Genomic DNA, 22,692 nt, shown 5'->3' with positions numbered 1-22,692 from the left:
GGATGGCGTTTGGATCCAGGTTGCATGCGTACTGCATGGTATGTAGCATGAAGTAGCTCAATGATAACATGAAGAACAATCATAGATAACACAATTACGAAACTCCCTAGATTGAAGCTCTGCTTCATTAATCAGAATACACACCCATGTCCTTCAGGAATTCAACAGCAAAACAATCACAAGCAAATACAGGATAATCTCATTATTTCTTAAATATTAACCAGTGTTTTCCAGTCCTTTCCTCCACCATCTTGCTGAACATAGTCTTGGAATTACATAGTATTATTAATTTGCAGTCACATTAACTGTGTACACAGAATCATATCTGCCATATTATGGGATGTGAAAAGGGCTATTAAGGACATGATGCTGCTTCATTTTTTGCAGGAAAGAAATTCTGTGAGTAGCAGTTAGTTTGTGTGAACCTACCTTCTGGATACCAGCCAATTCGGTTCCCCTGAAACCTACCCCCACCCCCATAACACACACACACACTCCTATAACACACACACACACCCACCCCCATAACACACACACACACATACATACACACACAGGATAAAAATAGGATTTCTGAATGCAGCCCCCTGGATTAAGTAACAAAAGTTACATTTGAACCATAACCTTTAACCCTGGTAGAAGCCATGGCCACTAACATTTCCTCCCATTCCTTAACCACCCCCACCCTGCTAACAGGGCTGTGTTTATGTGAGTATACTGTATATGAGATACTAGTCCAATGGTTAGTGGATCCAGCTGAACGTTGGACCCAGGCGCTTCCACCCTCAGCATGACTGTCTAAATGTTGGAGACGTATGTATACTATGTACTATGTATACTACATTACACTAAGTATCTCACAGTATACTACATTACATTAAGTATCTCACAGTATACTACATTACACTAAGTATCTCACAGTATATTACATTAAGTATCTCAAAACCATAACTAATACAGTGTGGCGGGACCTGTGCTTGAGGCAGCACTTGCATGGCCGCAGGAGAGTCTTGATGTGATCGCCAGCACACCTGCAGATATCTACATTACTTGGTTGTGTCACATTTGCTCAGTTGCATGAACTGGTAGGCACGGTACGAACAATGTTATGGTCATCGGTACCACAAATTGCAAGTCACCTTTTTCATTAACACGTTCCCAGCCTTTGGATGACCACTGGAAGGCCCCACCGCCGCGATACCCCTCCTCCATCACCCCTAAAACTTCCGGACGTCGTTCCCTACATTTCAGCCACTCCTCCCACTCACCATTCCTTAAAGACAAAACGTTAACAAACGACATTCAGGATGAATCATGCGAACACTCGGGATCGCTCCCGCTGAACTCGTAGTACGTTCACTTAGAGGACATCTGACCATTCATCTTACGCCGCTGACAATTGTAGCTACACGTTTTCCCAACTCCGAGGAGTCGCCGGTGGATCAGCTTTTGCACAGATCCAAGCGGACTTTCTTTACCCCGCGTCAGATTCCAGTGACAAAGGATTAGCCAGGCAGCTACACGACCTGCCGATATGGAACGTCCGTCTTTCATCGTTCTGCTTATCTTTGTATCGATTGGTAAGTGAGAGAGCAACATATAATACTCGTCATTATTTTGTAGATCATTTTTGCAACGTCTTTTCCCAACAGTTTACATTGACATGAAAGTATAGGCTATTTTGCGTAGTCCGATTTTTGATTTGGAACAGTCGTTTAGCTACATTACCAAAAGGGTGATTAAATAATTTGACCGTTCATACATTGAATGGACTCTTGAATATCGACAAACATTTGGTTACAAACATTATGAACTTGTGGAAACGGACGTCCCAGATGTCTGACTTCCTCGTTAAGAGTTTCTTTAAGTAGCCTACAGGTGAGGTGTCATGGGTGTGGGAAAATGTCCGTTTGGATTTGTGTATGACAATTTCGGACTTTCTCTCCCCCCCCCCCCCCCCCCCCCCCCCCCCCCCCCCCACCACGAGCGATAATTGCTTGCCAAGAGGGCGAACACCCATTAAGTGAAACGAAAATTATTCTGAAAGGTTAAGATTAACAGATGTGACATCAGTCCAGTTAATTTCGGTTTCTGGTCTTAACAATTTCATTGTCAGATACGTAAGCTATATCCATCCCATTGATCAATAGGGGGAATTGAAATAATGGGCTCTCGACCTTCATGGTTTCATCAAGCATGCGGATGTTATCATCCAGCGTTGTTCTAATGTAGCGTCCTGTTGTCACTTAACGACTACAGCACACAGATCAAAGCGTAGGAGAAAGAGTATGGATGTGTATAACTCTTTCTCTGCACGTCATTAAACGCTTCCGGGGGGGGGGGGGGGGCTACCTAAATGATTGCAATGTTGGATGATCAAATGAACGCTGTCAACAGCATGTCAGTAGTCTGGGTGAGGGAGAGGGATCCATTCTGCAGCTCAGCGCTGAACCATGTTCAGTTCGGGTTAGACCTCGATAGGTTCAGATTTTGTGAAAAGCAAAAATCTAGGAGAGCTTGTCGACGTTCATCCTACTACGTCCTGCTGGCCCTCCTGTCAGAGGAAGCCACCGTTCGGGAGCGACCACAACCCTGGAGAAGGCCTCGCTCTCTCCAGACTGTTCCGTCGTCTGCTAGCCTGTTTCCAGGTTGTCTGCTCAGTGTTCCCACCCTGGCTGTGAGGGGGCGCTCAGGCCTGGAGCTCCAGAAAACAGCCTCCTAACGGGTTGAGGAGGCTAGCTGTGGAGTGCGGCCAGTGGCAGGGGAGAGGTTGGTAATGAGGCTTAGTGAGGGGCTGGAGAGGGTTAGGGTTCGACTGCCACCAGCTCTCATCAGTCTTCTCCTGCCAACTGCTGTGCAGGATGGGGTGATTAGGTGTGTGTGTGCTGTGTGTTAGTTTCAGCATGTTGGTGTGAACACCACAGCTGGTGTGTTCTGCCTTTCCCTGTTCTTGTTCAAGCAAGCCTTTTTGCTGTGTGTGTGTGTGTGGACTGGAGCTCCCTGCTCTGTCTGTTCCTCTGCTTGTCTTAACAGGTTCCATTTTAGGGGCGTGCAGAGAACAGCCTCTCTGGAGAGAGTTCTAGTGTGTTCTCTCTCTCTGTAGCGTGTTCTCTCTCTCTGTAGCGTGTTCTCTATCTCCACTGCCGTGTCAGAAAGCAGAAGCTGGTTTGTCATGTCTGTGTAAGTGAAGGACTCAATGACTCATCACTGTAGATGACTGAGTTTTTGCTTTTGCAGAAGAGGTTGGTCTCCACTGGAAAACTAGAAGACCCATACACAATGTCATCTCACGGTCTCACACACACAAACACACGCTCACTCACTTGCCGCAGGCATGGGCAGTGTTTGGAAGGGAAGCCTGTAATGAGATCTGGTTCAGATCTAAAGTGCTTCTCAGAGGTTGTGTCTGGAGAGCTGTCTGTCTGTCTGTGTCCTTGTCCCCTGGTCCCCCAGGTTAAGACTGTGTCCTGTACCCCTGCAGGTGTGTGTGGGGCCCGGCTGGTGTCCGTGTCCAGCACCCCCCTGATCCGCGTGGCGGGCCAGCCCACATCCATCCGCTGTGACGTCACCGAGTACGAGGGCCCCCGAGAGCAGGACTTTGATTGGGACATGAAGAAGGGTGATGCGGGTGCAGTACAGGTCATCTCCACCTTTGACCGCGATTACTCGGACGCGTCGCTAAGGGACCGCATCGCCAGCGGCGACGTCTCCGTAGTGAGGCTGAAGGACAACGTGGTGGAGCTGAGGATAAAGGAAGTGAGGTCGTCGGATAGCGGCACCTACATCTGCAAAACCCCGAGCACAGACTCGGTCATGAGCGGCATCTACGAGGCTGAGGTCCAGCTCACAGGTAGGGGGGAGGGGGGCGTGTCCTGTATACAGGTGTGTCCTGTATACAGGTGTGTGTCCTGTATACAGGTGTGTCCTGTATACAGGTGTGTGTCCTGTATACAGGTGTGTCCTGACTAATCTCTTCTGACTTGCTGTCAGGATGTGTCACATACAGCGCTGGTTAGAGGGTGTTCTGTGTGCAGGCTGTTCAGACTAAAGTAACGGGACAGCAGCAGTCTGCTCTCATGTTGACATGATGACAGGCTGAGTGGACTCCACTGAAGCTTGTAGGAGACGGTTTGTTGGTTCCACTGGAATATGGTTGGAACTACACCCTCCTGGTTACGGATCATGTGCTGGTCTGTCAGTATGCAGTCCTTGTAAGTCGCTTTGGATCCAGACGTCCGCTGACTGAATATGTGTGCATGTGAAGACACACGTTAGAGGAAGGAGGAAGAGAGAGAGAGAAGGACCCTGGGAGTGAGGGAGGGAGGGCTGGATAGAACAGAAGACGTAACATGAGTTTGTCTGTGTGGCTTCAGGCGTCTGCTGGTTCTGACATTCAGAGTGGAGGAGAACCACCCCCCATAGCAGCCAACATCAACTCACCTCAGGCTCAAGACAGCTTCCTGTTCGTGTGTGTGAGAGCGTTGATGTGTGTGTGTGTGTGTGTACGTGTGTCATGGATATAATGTGTGCGTGTAGGGTGTGTGTGTGTGTTAACCAGGTCCCTCTCTCTCTCTCTCTGCAGTGATCTCAGACACCCTTCAGGTTTCCCCGAGGTCGGCCACGCCCATGGTCCCCGAGGGCGGGTCCTTCCTCCTGTCCTGCAATGTCACTCGCCAGCTCACTCTCCCCACCTACCTGTCCGTCACCTGGTTGCTACAGAGAGGAACCAGCCCATTGGAGGAGATTCTGACCTTCGGCCCAGGGGGAGGAGTCACCACCGGGGCTGGATACGCTCAGCGCTACTCAGACGGAGGAATTGGATTGGTTCCCCGTGGAGAGGGGGTGTTCGGATTGGTGGTTTCCGGGGCGACGGCGTCAGATGCAGGGCTGTACAAGTGTGTGGGGAGGCAGTGGACCACGGAACAGGGGAAGTGGAAGAACATCCTGGAGAAGAGCGGAGAGATGGGGGCTGTGAGCGTCACGGCCACTGGTGAGAGGGGGGGGGGGCTGTGAGGGTCACGGCCACTGGTGAGAGGGGGGGGGGGCTGTGAGCGTCACGGCCACTGGTGAGAGGGGGGGGGGGGTGTTGAATGGGTGCTAGCTGGAGTACTTTCTTTGTGGTTCAAATGATTCTACCCTGACAACACTGTCTGTGTGCCTACTGGAGAGGGTCTTGACCTCAAGCTGTATGTCAGCTCTGTCTCTCCTGCTCAGGAAGACCCTCACACAAGCACCAGGAGCACACACACACACTCTCTCTCACACACACACACTCTTATTCTCTCTCACACACACACACTCATATACACACTCACAGATTTTAAGTGTAGTTGTTATGCTGTTGCTGGGGACACTCTTGGTTACCAAATCCAGAGAGAGGGAACTAAAGAGGGTGTGAAGGAGAGTGAGAGAGAGAAGAAAAGAAAGAGACAGAGAGTTATAACTTGGGCCTCTAGAAGAAGAGTCCGTATCTAAGTGCAGTGTAGCCAAGAGGGGCCCCTATTGACTGAGACTCAAGCAAAGAGGATTGCAGACGTCAAATGGGGAGATTTGCCATGGTTTTCTTTTGCAAATATGCAGGTATTAGTAGTCACACACATGCTGTCCAATCATGAGAAATCCAATCTGTAGCTGTTCTACTGTTCTATAGAATCATATCTGTAGCTATTGTACTGTTCTATAGAATCATATCTGTAGCTGTTCTACTGTTCTATAGAATCATATCTGTAGCTGTTCTACTGTTCTATAGAATCATATCTGTAGCTATTCTACTGTTCTATAGAATCATATCTGTAGCTGTTCTACTGTTCTATAGAATCATATCTGTAGCTATTCTACTGTTCTATAGAATCATATCTGTAGCTGTTCTACTGTTCTATAGAATCATATCTGTAGCTGTTCTACTGTTCTATAGAATCATATCTGTAGCTGTTCTATAGAATCGTATTATATACCTTTTTTTACATTGTAACTTCGATATTCTACAATTGTATTTATATTTTAGATGTTTGATATTGGTTCATTCATTAATCAGATCACTCTTTGGGTCTAAACACTGCTGGCTTCCGAGTCTTTTGATGTGACAAAAAAAAATATTTGATTGTTAATTCCCCTTAATTCTGGGTGGTTCCTCATCCTGTCATCCCATAACGTATCTCTGTTCTCTCTCTCTCTCTCTCTCACACGTTCTCTTTCTTTCGTCTTTTGGGGATCTCAAATTTGCTAGAAAGCCGTCTTATATTGACACTCCATCTCAACCCAAATCAATCTGTGATGTAGTGCTCAGCTTCCCTGTGATGTAGTGCTCAGCTTCCCTGTTCAGCCCCACGACGTCACACAGCCTCAGGGAGAGACGGTCTGAACACTCACAATAACACTGACTCTCTTTGAACGGCTGCCATGTCTCTCCCTCTCTTCCCTCTTCCAGCCAAGTCCCTGGTGGTGTCCGCCCTCTCCGACACCACCCTCAACGTGGACGACACTCTGACCCTGTCCTGCATGGTGACCTTCGACCCCCTGAGCCAGCTGGCGCTGGAGGTGTCGTGGCTGGTGGACGGGCGCGGTGTGGCCAGCCTGTCCCGGGACGGCGTGCTGACTAACGGCTCCACACGGGTGGGGCTGCAGCGCAGCGGGCCAGGGGAGTTCACCCTGGTGGTGAGGGGCGTGGCAGGCTCGGACGCAGGGCTGTACTCCTGCAGGGTGAGGGCGTGGAGCCGGAGCGGGGAGGCTGGGTCTTGGTACCAAGCTGCAGAGAAGACATCCAACCCAGTCAAGGTCCAGGTGGCCCGGATAGGTGAGTGTCTGGGATGAAGGGAGCGCCGTCTGCGAGACTACATTAAGATGACATGAACATACATATCTGTATTGGAAGGAACCTTGTGGTTACCTAAGAACATGTTTAAACCTTGTTTCAGTTAAGTGGAACTGTGAGCAACGACAGCAGTATAGAATAGTACTGAAGTGTAAGGGGGGGGGGGAGGGTTGAGGTGTGTGTGAGGGGATGTTGTAAAGGGGCAGTTGAAGGTTGTGTAACCAAAACAAGATCAATGTTAACATCCACTCACTCCTGAAAGCCCAATCTCCCACACTTGTGTCATAACTTGTACCGCTAAACCACAGTGAAGTACCTCAGTTAATGTAACCTCTGTGTAAAGGGTTGACCCCTTTTAGTATGTTGTAGCTTGGTACAGTATGTAACCATGCTAATCAGGGTATTGTAGTTCCTTTGACAGTCTGAGTGTTCTCCTGTCTCATCATGTGAATAACGTCCTCCATAGCTCTCTCCTCTAAGAACTAAAGACAGTGCCGCTTCTAATGGTCTCTGAAGTCTCCTGCTTCCTAACTAACTGAAACACTCCATTATACCAGGCCATTACAGACGCTTTTTACCCAACGACGATCACTTGCGCACATTAACACACTGTTGGTAGCCTCGGAACATGACAGGCTGTTTAACGTTTCCGGTGATGCCAATAATTGTGACCCAAACAAAATCACGATTTCTTGACCAAACATTTTTTTATCGATTTCAACTCGAATATTAGATGAATATGATATTTTGAGTGAAGCTGATGAACACGAATGCTTTCTTTAGGTTTAGGCTGCCAGTACTTGGAGCTTGTGACTGTAACCATGTAACCTTCCCTCCAGCTAAGCTGCTAGTCTGGTCTGCTCACATTCTGGCCTCCCTCTGTGAAGAGGATTGATTAGTCAAGCCTGCTCACTGCAGCGCTAACCTGTGTGTTTGGTTTCATAAGACTGTGTGTGTGTGTGTGATTTGACCTATTGCTGGTTGTAAGAGCTGCGGTGTCTTGCGCACTCACACACACACACAGATGGCCCCCCCTATCCATCACCAGGCAAGTGGGTGGTCCACACAGAGCCGTTTCCACTATAACTCACCTGATGTAAACAGGTGGTTTTAAACCGACGTAAAACTGAAAATGATAGTCAAAGTTTCCATAGAGTATAACATCAGATATAAAACACATAAGACAGCTTAGTGGATCAGATGGACTTCTGTAGGGGAGGTTCTGTAACGGACATAAACTTCTCGTTGTATCTGTCTCTCGTCTCTTGGTGGCTGAGCCTTCCTTAGAGGGGTGTGGGTGGGGGGGTCAGTCTTGGGTTACCCTCCGACATTTCTGCTGGGTGTTTATACACACACACACACACACACAGACAGTATGTCAGCATGGGCCCACGGAGCTGGGAGAGTCAGGACTCACCACCCGGAGCCCTGGGGATGCAAGCCGCATTTAGCTGGAAATGCCAGCCTGACTCCTGTGTTAGCGCTAGCCTGCTCCTGTGTTAGCGCTAGCCTGCTCCCGTGTTAGCGACAGCCTGGCTCCTGTGTTAGCGATAGCCTGGCTCCTGTGTTAGCGCTAGCCTGGCTCCTGTGTTAGCGCTAGCCTGGCTCCTGTGTTAGCGCCAGCCTGGCTCCTGTGTTAGCGACAGCCTGGCTCCTGTGTTAGCGACAGCCTGGCTCCTGTGTTAGCGCCAGCCTGGCTCCTGTGTTAGCGACAGCCTGGCTCCTGTGTTGTGGTTTACGGATGAGGTTAACCCAAGCGCATTAAGGTGTTGTTCTGAAATTAAGTGTATCTGTGTAATGTTCCAACATGGATGTTTGGAAACCGCAAGGCCTTAATACTTTAATACACTCTCTCTCTTTCTACTCTTGCTCTGTTTTTCTTTCTCGCTGTCCCAAACACACTCTACTGCCATGTGATAAAGTTCCATTGTTTGAAAACATTTAGGAAGTGAGAAGGGCATGAGAGGAGAAAGTTTAGGTGAGGATATCAGGGTGAAGACCAAGTGAAGGAATGTTTTAAATCTCCTGGTCATCCTGCTCACTTTAGTCATTTACACTCAAACACAAACCCACACATCTGAAACCAGAGACCCAAGCTGAGGGCTGGCTGCAAAGCCTTGGTCTGTGAAGCAGGTGTGTACACGTTTGTTAAACTTTAACAGTATTCAGACAGAGTTAACTTGAGTATAGTGTGGGCCCCTGTTTAGTCGCTGACAAACGGTATGTGAATGAGAAGCCAGACAACGAAATACTATCCAGATCAACCATTACTCGAGAGAGAGGGAGGGAATTTGAGGTAGAGAGGAGAGAGTGAATGTGAGAGAGTGAATGTGAGGTTGAGAGGGAGGGAATGTAAGGGAGAGAGAGTGTGAATGGGGTGGGGTTAGAGAAAGTCATGTTTAGTGCAGGTATAAGCAGGGTAGTTTCCGTCAGTTACAAAGAGACGTTATCTCCGTGGCAGCACACCAAACCACATGGAACTAGAGCACAGCGTTACTCAACGTTAAATTCCAGACCTTGTGTCGCACCTTTATAAGTTGTTCAGGAAACGCAGGGCTTGTTGACTGGTTCCTGGTCAGAGTCCACCCTGCAGGAACACATGTTCTTCATCCCAGCAGAGAAGGGCTTGGGTATTATCCATGTGTCTCTCTCTCTTTTTGTCTCAGAAGAAGCTTTTGTGTAAGTATACTGTCTTAGTTGTTCCACACAGCAAACCATCCACCCACCTGCTTCTATTTCTTATCAGCACCATCTCATGCAGGCGTACTCATTTGTGTAAGTACAGATAAACACTAACAATAAGCTGCAGTCTTGAAGTGCTTATTTGTAGTATTGACACCTGTGTTCAACACCCAGACAGTGCCTAGGCAGTGTTGACTGTTGAAACCCTTCCCTGCACCAAGTCTTATCCATGAGTCACCTCCAAACAAGTCTAATGCACGAGGCTCCAACTGAGGTGAAACTGAAACCGGTTATATCAGAGTTACTGAACCCCCGAGACCTGTCACAGTTCGAGAGAACTGTCTCTAACAATAGCAGAGTGGTTGATGAATCCAGCCTCAGCCCCACCCTTGTCCCTGTCTCTCAGGATGAGTCCTGACCCAGCCCCACCCTTGTCCCTGTCTCTCAGGATGAGTCCTGACCCAGCCCCACCCTTGTCCCTGTCTCTCAGGATGAGTCCTGACCCAGCCCCACCCTTGTCCCTGTCTCTCAGGACGAGTCCTGACCCAGCCCCACCCTTGTCCCTGTCTCTCAGGATGAGTCCTGACCCAGCCCCACCCTTGTCCCTGTCTCTCAGGACGAGTCCTGACCCAGCCCCACCCTTGTCCCTGTCTCTCAGGATGAGTCCAGGCTGTGTGCTGAACTCTGGACAACGCCTCTGCTTGGCCTGAGGAGCATTTCCTCTTCTGAGGTTCCACCAGATCTTATCCTCATAACCGCCCGGAGCTGCTCTTCTCTGGTTAAGCTACACGCTAGTCAGCTAGCAGACACTTTCATCCAAAGCGACGCACAAATAGCGAGAGTATACAGAGTACTATCGAGGATGGGAAGGACGTGGCTCTAGCAGTGTTTTGGTGGTCGGAGTCAAGGAACGGTCTGTTTTTACAGACACAGCTGAGCTGACCTCAGATCAGGGGTTGTTCTACAAGGCTGGACTGTAGCAGTGCATGTTGGCGGAGTCAGGTGCAGAGGAAGCTGATCCTAGATCAGTTCTGTCTGATCTGAGAGAGCCTTTTCCTAACGCCACCCCACCCTGCTTCCTGGGTGAGACAGACAAATGACATTCGACCTCCTCTATCACCCTCACATCCAGATCCTCTACAGCAGGGTTTCTTAAAATCTCTTGCAAGATGTATTTTGGAGCATTTGTGTGCCTCTAATGAAGGAGGCTGGAGTCTTCACACTGCGCGGGAGTGTACGCCTTTGTTCTATTTTTGAACCAACTGTGTGTGTGTGTGTGTGTGTGTGTGTGTGCGCGGTGCGTGTGCATGTGTGCGTCAGAATAAGAGAGAGAGACAGAGAGAGCGAGAGGAAAGCAGGGGGTTGTGAGAGAAGGATATGGGCACATGGGTAATTGGCAGGGATCCTCTCATCGAGAAGGAAGTGGGGAGGATTTGCACAAACAACGTGTGAGTGAGTGTGTACTCAAAGATGAGGGGGGGGGTTGTGTAGCAGATGGTGACAGTGCATGATTCAAGCCCTGTGACGTGCAGATAACATTATGCAAACCCATCACTCAACACACACACACACATATATACACAAACACACACACTTACATACAGATGGCCCTAATAAAAAGGCTGAGGTGTGTGTGTGTGTGTGTGTGTGTGTGTGTGTGTGTGTGTGTGTGTGTGTGTGTGTGTGTGTGTGTGTGTGTGTGTGTGTGTGTGTGTGTGTGTGTGTGTGTGTGTGTGTGTAAATCTTCTGCCAAATGAAGCAGAAAGAGCCGGTCTGTGGGAGGGACCTGCTGGACCTGACAGGGCTCACACCTTCCACACACACCTCCACACCTCCACACACACCTCCACACCTTCCACACACACCTCCACACCTCCACACACACCTCCACACCTCCACACACACCTCCACACCTCCACACACACCTCCACACCTCCACACCTTCCACACACACCTCCACACCTCCACACACACCTCCACACACACCTCCACACCTTCCACACACACCTCCCCACACACACCTCCACACCTCGGTTAACACTGTCACACTCAAACGTGTGTGTATGAAGAGGGGAAGTCTCATGCCCTGCACCAGCTAGTCTTGGCTTCACATGCCTCTATGCAGAAAAGACATCACTGCCCTCATTCTACAGCTTCTTATGTTGCAGTCCATAACCTTTTATACAATGTATTCTAACTTTCCCTTCAAGGCTTTTGGATGTATTATATTTTGATGATTTAAGATCTGCATACTTATATATAATGGTTATTAATAGAATGTCCATCATGGCTTCACCCCGTGTTCTGTTGTTGTCATCCCGTGTTCCTGATGCGTGCCCCACTGGGATCACTTTCTGGATGATGTCATACCTTCTCTTCCTCTCTGACATCATCAACTCTCTCCTGCAGAGCCTAACTTCTCGGTGACCTCCGACCTCGTGCTGACCCCCCAGGCTGCCGGTGACCCCACAGAGCTGGCGTGTCACGTGACCAACATCACCCACCTTCCTGCCGTGGGAAGACTGGGCGTGGCCTGGGAGTACAGTCCACTTCCTGGTCCTCCCGGAGACCGCCCGGTAACCACTCAGACACCACAGCTGATTGGCTCCCTGGACGCCCAGGGTAACCTCCAGACAGGAGAGCTGTACCGAGGCAGGGTGGAGTCTGGTGTGATCTCTCTGACCAGAGTCAAACCTGACTCGTTCATGCTGCGCTTTCTACAAACGCAAGTAAGGGTGTGTGGCTGTGGTGTGTGGTGAGAGGGTGAAGGTGGTGTGTGTGTGTGAGACAAGTGAGGCTGAAGGTGTGATATGCTGAGGTGTGTTTCAGGCTGTGAATCATCCTCAGGACTTTCCCAGCAGCGTACCTACGTCTCTGTTCCTGACTCACATCCTGTCTCTCTCTGTCTGTCTCTCTCTGTCTCTGTCTGTCTGTCTCTCTGTCTCTCTCTGTCTGTCTGTCTCTCTCTCTCTGTCTGTCTCTCTCTGTCTCTCTTTCTGTCTCTGTCTCTCACATTCTCTGGCCTCTGCTCCCCAGGACGGAGACATGGGGGCGTACGCCTGCTCTGTGAGTGCCTGGACCCCCGCCGGTCAGGGGGGGATGGAGCGAGCAGCTGAGCTCAAGACTGCCCCGGTCACCGTACGCTGGGAGTCCAAACGTTAGTGCCTGTCTGTCTGCCTCTCTGTCTATCTGTCTGTCTGTCAACGCGTTCCAGTGTTTCATGTTCACAAACATGTTACTAGGGATGTTTATATTCTAACAATAGATGCCATGAACCAGTCCTATGACCATGAACTTACACTTACACAATCGCACAGACACACAAACTCAACCGTTCACATGAGCACATGGCAGCGATGTTAGCACAGGAAGACATGAGTCATTGTTTCCACAGCTTGGTTTTTATTGACATCCTTCAAGAAGTCACACAGAAGAAGGACTTGTTTTCACCCACAGGCACACACACACTCACACACACACGCACGCACACACACATGCACACACACACACATGCACACACACACACCCATGCATCCACAAACAGTCACACCAACACATTTACATACACACCAACACATACAGTATATACACACACACACATACACACTAACAAATGCGCACACACACAGACTTCCTTCTCTAAACATCTCTGTTATGATGAGAGTATTAAGTCATGAATTGGTAAAGCAAGTCGGGAATGGGACTGGGCTGATGTATAGACTAGCTGGTTGATGTAGCGACCAGCTTGCTGAGCGTGGTATGGTCGGCTGCAGGCCCGGGGCTGAGCGTGGTGGCTCAGACTAAGCATGAGGCATCAGCGGGCGGAGCTGCGTTCCAGATGAGCTGCAGCGTGGCGGTGGAGCATCTGCAGGAGCCAGGGTTCTCCGTGCTGGTCCAGACCCAGGAGAACCTGGAGGGAACCCCCAGGACCGTGGTGTCCCTCAGCCCAGACGCTGTGCTGCACCACGGGGGGATCACCGACCCCAGCCGCAGGTACCCTGGAGACACGCATGCATAGTGTGCATGCATACACACAGTGTTGAGATGATGATGGTGGGGATGAAAACGGTGATGACAATGATGGAGGTGATGAAAATGATGGAGGTGATGATGATGGAGGTGATGAAAATGATGGAGGTGATGATGATGGAGGTGGTGATTGTGATGATGGAGGGGATGGAGGTGATGGTGATGGTGATGATGGAGCTGATGGGGATGATGGAGGTGATAGTGATGATGGAGGGGATGGAGGTGATGGTGATGGAGGTGATGATGATGGAGGTGATGATGATGGAGGTGGTGATGATGGAGGTGGTGATGATGGAGGTGATGATGATGGAGGTGATGATGATGGAGGTGGTGATGATGGAGGTGGTGATTGTGATGATGGAGGTGGTGATTGTGATGATGGAGGTGGTGATTGTGATGATGGAGGGGATGGAGGTGATGGTGATGATGGAGCTGATGGGGATGACAGTCCTCTCCCTGTCTTCAGAGACAGCCTGGTGCTGGTGAAGACCGGCCCGGCAGAGTTCAGCTTCCGCTTGGCCGGGGTGCAGCTGTCTGACCGGGGCTTCTACTGGTGTGATGTCACAGCCTGGACCCGCCAGCCCGGCCAGTCCTGGACCCGAGCCGTCAGCGCAGAGTCCAACAAGATCCAGGTCACCTTCCACGAGACTGGTGGGTGTCCGACGCCAACCGGAGGGGTGTAGCTTCGTTCTGAAGAGGCTTATTTTCCCGATAATGACCGGCGTTCTATACATGATCCCACTTATTACATGGCTACTTGCCAAAAAAATAACTTAACACAGTGTATATTTCTACAATATATTTGTTACCATTCGTAGTGTTGATCAGCAGAGAAATAGTTCGCCAAAAGCGTTGAACTTCATAGACGTTGAACATTCTTTAGACTTCAAATCAGCTGAAGTCACGAAGGAACGGAGTACGCTGGGGTTGAAAAGTTACCGGACTCTTGCGGAGTGCTACGAAAGACGTGAATCCGAGGCAAAAAGGCCACTTCCCTTGACAGCGGTCGAATATTCATATATCATCAGACGGAAATGGAGAAGGCCAGTATTAGAAATATGATGTGTGTGTATATATATATATATCGTATTTCTCATCATATTTCTAATACTGGCGTACTGCCGCATCCTCAAAAAAAAAGAAAGCCGCTTCTTTCCTCTTCTACGTGTACCTTCTACTCTTGCCCCCAACATTTCACTGTAACCATAACGAAGCCATTTTGATATTCTTAATACTGAATGAAGGCCGTTGTACTGCTTATGGACACATAATAAGTGTTTTTCAGTTTAACGTAGGCGATGTGTTACAGAAACCTCTGTTCCCCCTCCCCCCCCTCTGAATCTTCTCACTCTGAAGCTTTGGGGAAACTCGGCAGCTTTGCACTGAAGACACGTCATTCACTAGCATGTATACTTATGTTTATACTTGTGATTCTTGAGTTGTAAGTCTTGGATATCTATATTTAACACATGCTTAAAAGCTCGCACACACAAGCTTGGTCGACCTACTTTGCTGTGTTTGATGTTACTGGTAGAAGGGTAGGAATAGTTTCTCAATCTTCTGTCTCCTGGGAAGTACGGACGGTTCTTTTGCTCATTCTCTCCTTTCTCTCTCCTCCTTACCTCCTCTCTTCTTTCTCTCTCTTCTTCTCTGTGTGTCTCTGTGGGGTAGGGGCTTCAAAGCAGCGCCCCATGGCATATCTTTACTGGACAAATCAGTTACAAGCTGCAAGGATCCGTATCACTGATTCTCTTTTCCCTGTGTGAGGGTTCAACTGTGTTTGTATGTTGAACAAACGCCAAGAAGAGACTGCACTGAGCGTGAAGGGCACGCACACACACACATGCACACACACACACAGCACAACTCTAAGACCTCTAATAAACCCGTCGCACACAGTAAGAGACATTGAATCTGCTGGGCTTGTAGTTATGTGTGTGTGTGTGTGTGTGTCTTCCAGGCCCCTCGTTCTCCGTGGATATCAAGTCTGACACCACCAAGGTGTTTCCCTGGGAGACAGCCAAGATGGAGTGTAACCTCGGAGTGTCAGGATCCTCCCGCAAGACTGGTAGGAACCTCACACACACACACATGAACTATACACACTCACCCACACATTGAACTACTCTCACACACACAACTAAACTGTACACACACAGCTGGAATACGCAAACTCTCACATACTCCTTTACTCGCGCGCTCTCTCTCTCTCACTCGCTCACTCACACACTTTTATTCATTTGATCTCAAATAGAAAATTCCGCCATAAACACGTCACTCACTGCCATTAAAATTAATTCCTGTATAAATGAATAGGTATCACGATTCATTTGATCACATGGCTTGTTTGTCATCTGTAGAGAGTGTCAGATGCTCCTGGGTGTTTAACAGTGTTGATACTGAGCCAGACTCCCTGAGACAACCCTCTTATCACACTCCCTGCCTCTCTGTGTGTCCCTCCCTCCTTCACACCTCTAACAGAAGCTCTCTTCCTGCTCCCTCCCTCCCCTCCCCTCGCCAGCCTCAGAGAGGGGTGGAGGATGACCTTCTGTGCATGGCCCCTCAAACATGTTCCTTCTCTCCAATCAACTCTATTGTTTAGTCACGTTCTCTGTGGTCTACCCACTTCAGTTTGTCCTGTCTCTCTCTCTCCTTCTTTGTCTCTCTCTGTCTCTCTCTCTCCTTCTTTGTCTCTCTCTCTCCTTCTTTGTCTCTCTCTGTCTCTCTCTCCTTCTGTCTCTCTCTGTCTCTGTCTCTGTCTCCTTCTTTGTCTCTCCCTCTCTCTGTCTCTCTCTCCTTTGTCTCTCTCTCCTTCTTTGTCTCTCTCACCTTCTGTCTCTCCCTCTCTCTGTCTCTGTCTGATCTTGTCTGTCTGTGCAGTGTACATTATTCTGCTCAGTAATATCAGTGTGTTTATGGTTTAGGGTTTAAACATGGAGGACACAGCCACATCAAATCATGAAACAAATCTGAGATTAATAATACTAATGTGAGTGTGTGTGTGTGTAATCTTGCTATGCGGTCCAACACCCTAAACAGCGAGCTCCAGCCGTCCCCCAGATGAAGTGTTGAACAGAGAGCTGGCCCACGCAGGAACATGCTTCGGAGGCCTACATGATTGACAGGCGCCTTTTCTCTGTAAATAGTTAGTTAGTTAGTTCTTTACACTTTAGAATCTAACCAGCATGATTAACTAACCTGCAGTAGTTTCTCTGTGTGGGACGGGAATAACTGAGTGTAAGCAGACAGACTCTTTAGTTTCCTCAAGGTTATCTAGTTGGCATCATGATACACAATTTAATCAAATCTAATCTTGGTTTTGGACTGACAGGAAATATGTCTCAAGGTGTGTCCCCGGGGGTAAACAGTCAGTTGAATGGTTGTTTCAGTTTCAGTTTCTGTTAGTCATTTCAGTTAGTTTCACCTGACCCCTCTTCACCTGACCCCTCTTCACCTGACCCCTCTTCACCTGACCCCTCCTGACCCCTCTTCACCTGACCCCTCCTGACCCCTCTTCACCTGACCCCTCCTGACCCCTCCTGACCCCCAACAGAGCAGCAGTAGAAAGGTGGAGCGGGAGGAAGGAGGAGGGGGAAAGACAGGGAGGATTTAAACCTGTTTAAACCACTAAGCTATACCTGTCCCCACAGAGGGCCAGCTAACCCCCTAGCCCTAGCTGTGGAGAGGAGATGAGAGGGAGAGAGAGACAGAGAGAGAGAGAGAGAGAGAGAGTATAGAGCTGTGGAGAGTAGATGAGAGGGAAAGAGAGTATAGAGCTGTGGAGAGGAAATGAGAGAGAGAGAGAGTATAGAGCTGTGGAGAGGAGATGAGAGAGAGATTGAGCTGGGTGTTGAGTAATGCAGTGTGATGCGTCTCCAGCATTCTTACCTCGGGACAAGCCTGGGCAGGACAGAGTCATAACTCTGGAATGGAACTGGGAGGGGGGGGAGGAGCGCGTGATAACAGTTATCACTTGTGTTCACCTACAGTGATTTTCTGGACCAGATCCCTTTTCATCTTGTATATCTCCACTCTCCCGGCCTCGACCCTCAAACATGTTTCATCTGTGTGTGTGTGTCTACATGCTGCGTGTTTGAGACACACAGTGTAATTCTTGTGTGTAATGTTGGCCTTGTTGTTCCGTGTACCTGTGCATGCGTGCAGACACCCTGGAGACGCTAGAGTGTGGAATGTGAGGACAGGAAGCTTGTCGTTTTCACAGGAAATGTGTGTGGACGTCACAGTCAAAGCTGCAGTCGGAGTACAGAAACGTATTTTTGTTTTCAGACAAAAGATGTTTGTTTTGAGTACCCAGTGTACTACCCTTATCCTTAAAACTTGAAACTGCTAACAAGCAAAAACAGTTCAAGTTACTGTCAGACAGAATCGTATTGAAGATAATAGCCTGTCATGGGCTCTTTCGTCTTACATTTTGGTTTACAGAGTTCTAGAACTGTCCGTTGTGTTTGCAGAGTTCTAGAACTAGCAGACATCCCCACCTGACCCGCGCAATCCTGTTCCCCAGCTGCCCCTGCTTGGCTTTAGCAGCCTGTAATGAGGCTTTCCTGTGGTCCATTAGGCGGAGGGAGGGAGGGAGGCAGGGGGTGGAGGAGGAGGAGGGGGGAGGGAGGGAACATAAGATGCTGGCTGAGGGAGGGTGATCGCCAGGGAGAGACTCCCAGGTCTTTCACCCCTGCTGGGTGGACAGCTCGGCCATAGATGCACAGATTATAGAGCAGGCTTTGAAATCAATATAATGATTAGCTGCTGATCTAGTAGCTTGGATGCAGACGGTTCATTCATCGTGTGGTGTTGGCCTTATATCTGGGCAAAGAATCGAACCGCGAGTGTCTGTCCCGGGGTCTGTCCTCTGGTCTGTCCTAGTCAGTGAGCTTGTATGTGCTTGCAGGAGTGTGTTGTGTTGTTCTCTGGTTTGATCAGTTACCTGTGTTGATTTCCTCTCTGCTGCCCTGCTGGCTTGAGCCCCATGTGACTAGGGGTCATGTGACTGGGGTCATGTGACTGTGCAGCCAGTGTAGTTTAGTTGTCATTTGTGCTGAATGGTGTTCAAGTTAAATGAGAAAGAGGAAGGAGCAGTTAAATGAGAAAGAGGAAGGCTCTCATTTATTTATCTGCCCCTTCCTCTTTCTCATTTAACTTGAACACCATTCAGCACAAATGACACATACGTAGCATCGCTCAGCGTTAGCAGTTGAGTGTCTTATATCAGCATCACTAACGGTTGGCAGCATTGCTTAGTCTTCCAATTCACACCCACACAAGGTTGTTGTTTCTGAAGAAACCCCAGCTAGTGCAGGGTAGCGACTCCATCCTGGCCAGGGCCAGCAGCCCTTTTAAGGTCTGGATTTGCGTTTGTTTTGGTTGACTAGTGTCTGCAGAGGGGGGCTTGTGGCGAAGCATTAACGAGCTTCACACAAAATGAGTCTTCTTCCCTTGTGAGTCACTAAATCCGAGTCATTTCATCTCGCTGTCGTCGCTCGCTATCCTTGCCTTCTGTTGTTTCCTTGACTATTCTTCTTTTAACTTTCATGTTTTTGTACTACCCTCTGCTCTCTATTTGATTCATCCTTTCCTCCCTTTCCCCTCTCTTGTTCTAGCTAGGGTATTATTCCAGTTCTGTGTGTGAGCTTGTGTGTGTGTGTGTGGGAGGACCAGCTCTAATAGCTCCTCTCTCTGACACAGTAATGACCAGCTAGAGGTTCCCCTCAGCACAGGGACTTGCTGTGCTGTCTCCCAGCCAGACAGCGACACACATTTACATTTACATTTATTAATTTAGCAGACGCTTTTATCCAAAGCGACTTCCAAGAGAGAGCTTACAAAAGAGCATAGGTCACTGATCATAACAACGAGATAGTCCCAAACATTGCAAGTAGCCAGAACATGAAGCATACATTGTGAAAAGCTAAACAAGTGCCAAAGGGAAGACCCATAAGAGCATGCAGTTATACAAGTTTACAAATTAAACAACATGAACCACAAAAGTGCAGGACTGTACCTGTAGAAGAACAATCAACAGTAAAATATTTCACAGCGAGTACAAGACTTAACTTCGTTATCTCTAACCTAAAAGAGCAACAAGTCACTCAATACACACACACACAGCGATGTCTCCAGATCAACCTCACACTCCTCCTCAACACTTAACATTTAACGCAGGTTAAATATGAGGCTGTACGAACGAATACATGACAGAATGCATCATGGGAAATGTAGTCAAACCTTATAACGTATACTTCCATCTCTCTCCCCTCCTCTTCCTCACCCCACAGACGACGTGTCGTACGAGGTGAGCTGGTTCCTGACGCGCATGCGCGGCGCTCAGACGAGCACGCTCCTCGCCAGCGTCGACCGCTTCGGCGTGGTGAGGAAGGGTCAGCGCAACTCCAGCAGCGACGTGTCTCTGGAGCGCAGCGGGCCCCACACCTACACCCTGAGCGTGCACGCCACCCAGGACAGCGACTCGGGGGAGTACCACTGCCTGGCCACGCCCTGGCACCTGTCTGCCTCCACTGGGGTCTGGACCCAGGCCGCTCAGATCAGCTCCACCAGAGTGTTCCTCACCGTACGCTTCGCCAGTGAGTAGTGTGTTTCAGCATGTGTGTGTGTGTTTCATTGTGTGCCTGTGTGTGTGTGTTTCAGTGTTCTCTCCTCAGTGTGTGTGTGTGTGACTCCTCTCTCTCTCTCCTCAGTGTGGGACTCCCTGAAGCTGCCCCTGCTGTATGGTGCGGGGGCGTCGCTGGCGGTGGGCGTGTTCTCCCTCCTGCTGGGCCTGGTGTGTGCCCGCTGCTGCTGCCGGAACACCACACACACCCCGCGCTCACGCACCAAGCTCATTGACCTGGAGATGGACTGACACACAGCCCGTCGCACACACACGCACACACACTCTCTCTGGGACCGTCACGCTTTGATAGTCCAGTGAACGAGGGAGCGACGAGCGTGCACGTGCAGGCACGTTACCACCGCCGCGCCGACCGACCAATTGCAGCGTGTTGCTTGGGTGTGTTGCTTGGAGCTTTCTGATTGGCCAATGGAAGAGGAAGCATTCGTAAGGTCGTAAGGATTGCCATTGGCTGGTGTGACGTGTGACTTGCACTACAAAACTCCTGGACTACATTTCCCCTCGAGAGGACTCTACCTTCTCTCCTGAACACTAGCTTTTGAAATGACTTTTTTAAAGCTTTAAACTGAGACGTGTGTGTACGTTGTGTGTGTGTGTACGTTGTGTGTGTGTGTGGCAAACACTGCCCACGCTGGAATAGACAGATGTATTTCCTGTCCCCCCCCTCCCCCTTGTCAAGGTGATGATGTCATAACTATGCGACTGGGATCCAGATGACCTGGTGCACTGTGACATCAGACACTGAGACTGTAGACTTGAACCCCCTTACCCCTCTATACTGCCCCTGGTGCTCCCCAACTGTGTACAACGCAGAGGAGCCTGTTTAGACCCCAGGCTCAGATGAGATGTGCTCAAAAGGGAGAATGAAACTGTGGCTGGAAGTGAGAGAGAATGTGGTCGGCTCTTGTGACTGAACCAAGTTACAAGAACAAGTCATCAAGCAGCGGATAGAGATGGACGTGTATCATTCGTAGGCTGGGCTGCTAAGTAGCGATGAAACCGGATGAGCAGAGGAAGTGTTGGTGCTGCGTGGGTCTCTGCCTGCTCCACAGCTGGGAGCAGCTCTGCTGCTGCTGGTGCTATACCCCGAGGCCTTACTCTCCTATCCCCTCAGAGGCACCCTGGGCTGGGTTCTAACACTGCTGCTGCCCCCTCCTCTCTCCTCTCCAACACTTCCCCTTCCGGTAGACCAGCAGAGAGTAATTACTGAGCCGTAAGCCGAAGAGGCTGAATTGAATATGGGTCAGTTTAAACCACTATAAAGTTCTGTGCATTGTCCCAGTTCCACGGTCTAATGAAGGCACTGTTGTTTCCTCAGAGATGTTGTTGTACTGCAGCTTTAAGGGTTCAAATCACTTTCTATAGTAGTAGATCACAGTTCCAGCATGATTAAGTAGTCTCTCCCCCTCTCTCCCTCTCTGACCCTTTCCTCTCTCCACCTCTCTCCCTCTCCTCTCCCTCTCTATCTCTCTTTCTCCTCTCTCTCTCTCTATCCCTCTCTTTCTCTCAGCTCTTCCTCTGGGCTAGAAGGTGTGTATCTGCAGCCAGCTCAGTCCTGGGAGTGTGAGAGAGACTGGAGGTGTTTGTCCCAGTCCCTTGGGCTCTGCTGTCAGTTCTCACCCTGGGGACAAAGAGCGGCCCTTCCCTGTTAATCCTCCACCAGGCTTTAGAGGCCTTTATAGCTGATATCCTGTCCTGTCGCTCCATCGACAAACAATCGTGTTCAACAGTCCTCATTCTGTACACGCCCTAACTTGAATGCACATTCACACATTCATGCATACACACATTCACACATACACACATACACAAGCATGGCTCAAACACACACAGCTTGAACATAACCCTCCCTACCCCCATGCATTGCAGTGTAACGACTTGAATTGACATTCAGCACACACTGACACACACAAGGAGAGACAGTCTAACAGCATTCCCACTTGAGCTGCAGGCCGTCAGTGGAGTACCAGCTGTCTGGGAAGGGAACCAGGCCAGGGTTTGGAATCTGACGGGGTTTAGTCCACTCCAACCCTCCTCTGCCCCCAGCAGGAGCAGAGTGGTAGTGCCAAACTAGAGACTGACACTTCCTGGTGTTGAGACTACTCCTAATACACACGACACGCAAACACTACACACACACACACACAAACACACACATTACACACACGCCCCACAATAAAACACTTCAAGTGGTCATGAAAGTCCTTTGTTGTTTATTTTGAGTCTGACATTATTATTGTGATGGATGTTTTTAAATAGATTTCTAAGTATTCTTTTTTGTTGTAAATGACTATAAAAGCTTCTATGAATTTTATCTGATTTGAATATTGTATAGTTGTGCCAATGTTTCCCTGGGTAACGATCAATCAGGTTTTTATATGATGCTTCCAGCCTTCTGAATAACTTCAAATATTTCTGCCAGAATAAATGTTTTATAACTGTGCGTTGGGCTGAAATGAGCTTGTTGCATCGTTCCATATTCTCTCCGTCTCTCGTGTTCTTCAGGGAATCAGCCCCGCTCCTT

At 49.2% G+C, this 22,692-nt stretch overlaps 1 protein-coding gene across 1 annotated transcript; it reads left to right on the top strand.

Annotated features, from left to right (window-relative positions):
- The first annotated feature begins 1,251 nt into the window (after window positions 1-1,251).
- On the top strand, window positions 1,252-22,611 carry LOC124474413 (prostaglandin F2 receptor negative regulator-like). The gene is made up of 11 exons (XM_047030498.1): window positions 1,252-1,580; window positions 3,482-3,850; window positions 4,583-4,990; window positions 6,428-6,793; window positions 11,903-12,222; window positions 12,530-12,650; window positions 13,267-13,486; window positions 13,989-14,173; window positions 15,483-15,590; window positions 19,816-20,121; window positions 20,236-22,611. The coding sequence occupies exons 1-11, from the start codon at window positions 1,535-1,537 to the stop codon at window positions 20,397-20,399; spliced, it is 2,613 nt and encodes an 870-aa protein (XP_046886454.1). The 5' UTR covers window positions 1,252-1,534; the 3' UTR covers window positions 20,400-22,611.
- Window positions 22,612-22,692: the final 81 nt, after the last annotated feature.

This window comes from Hypomesus transpacificus, chromosome 12 (assembly GCF_021917145.1).
Source record: "Hypomesus transpacificus isolate Combined female chromosome 12, fHypTra1, whole genome shotgun sequence".
NCBI classification, from domain to species: Eukaryota; Metazoa; Chordata; class Actinopteri; order Osmeriformes; family Osmeridae; genus Hypomesus; species Hypomesus transpacificus.
The sequence above is the reverse complement of the archived record's forward strand: the minus strand, read 5'-3'. Positions and strand labels throughout refer to the sequence as shown.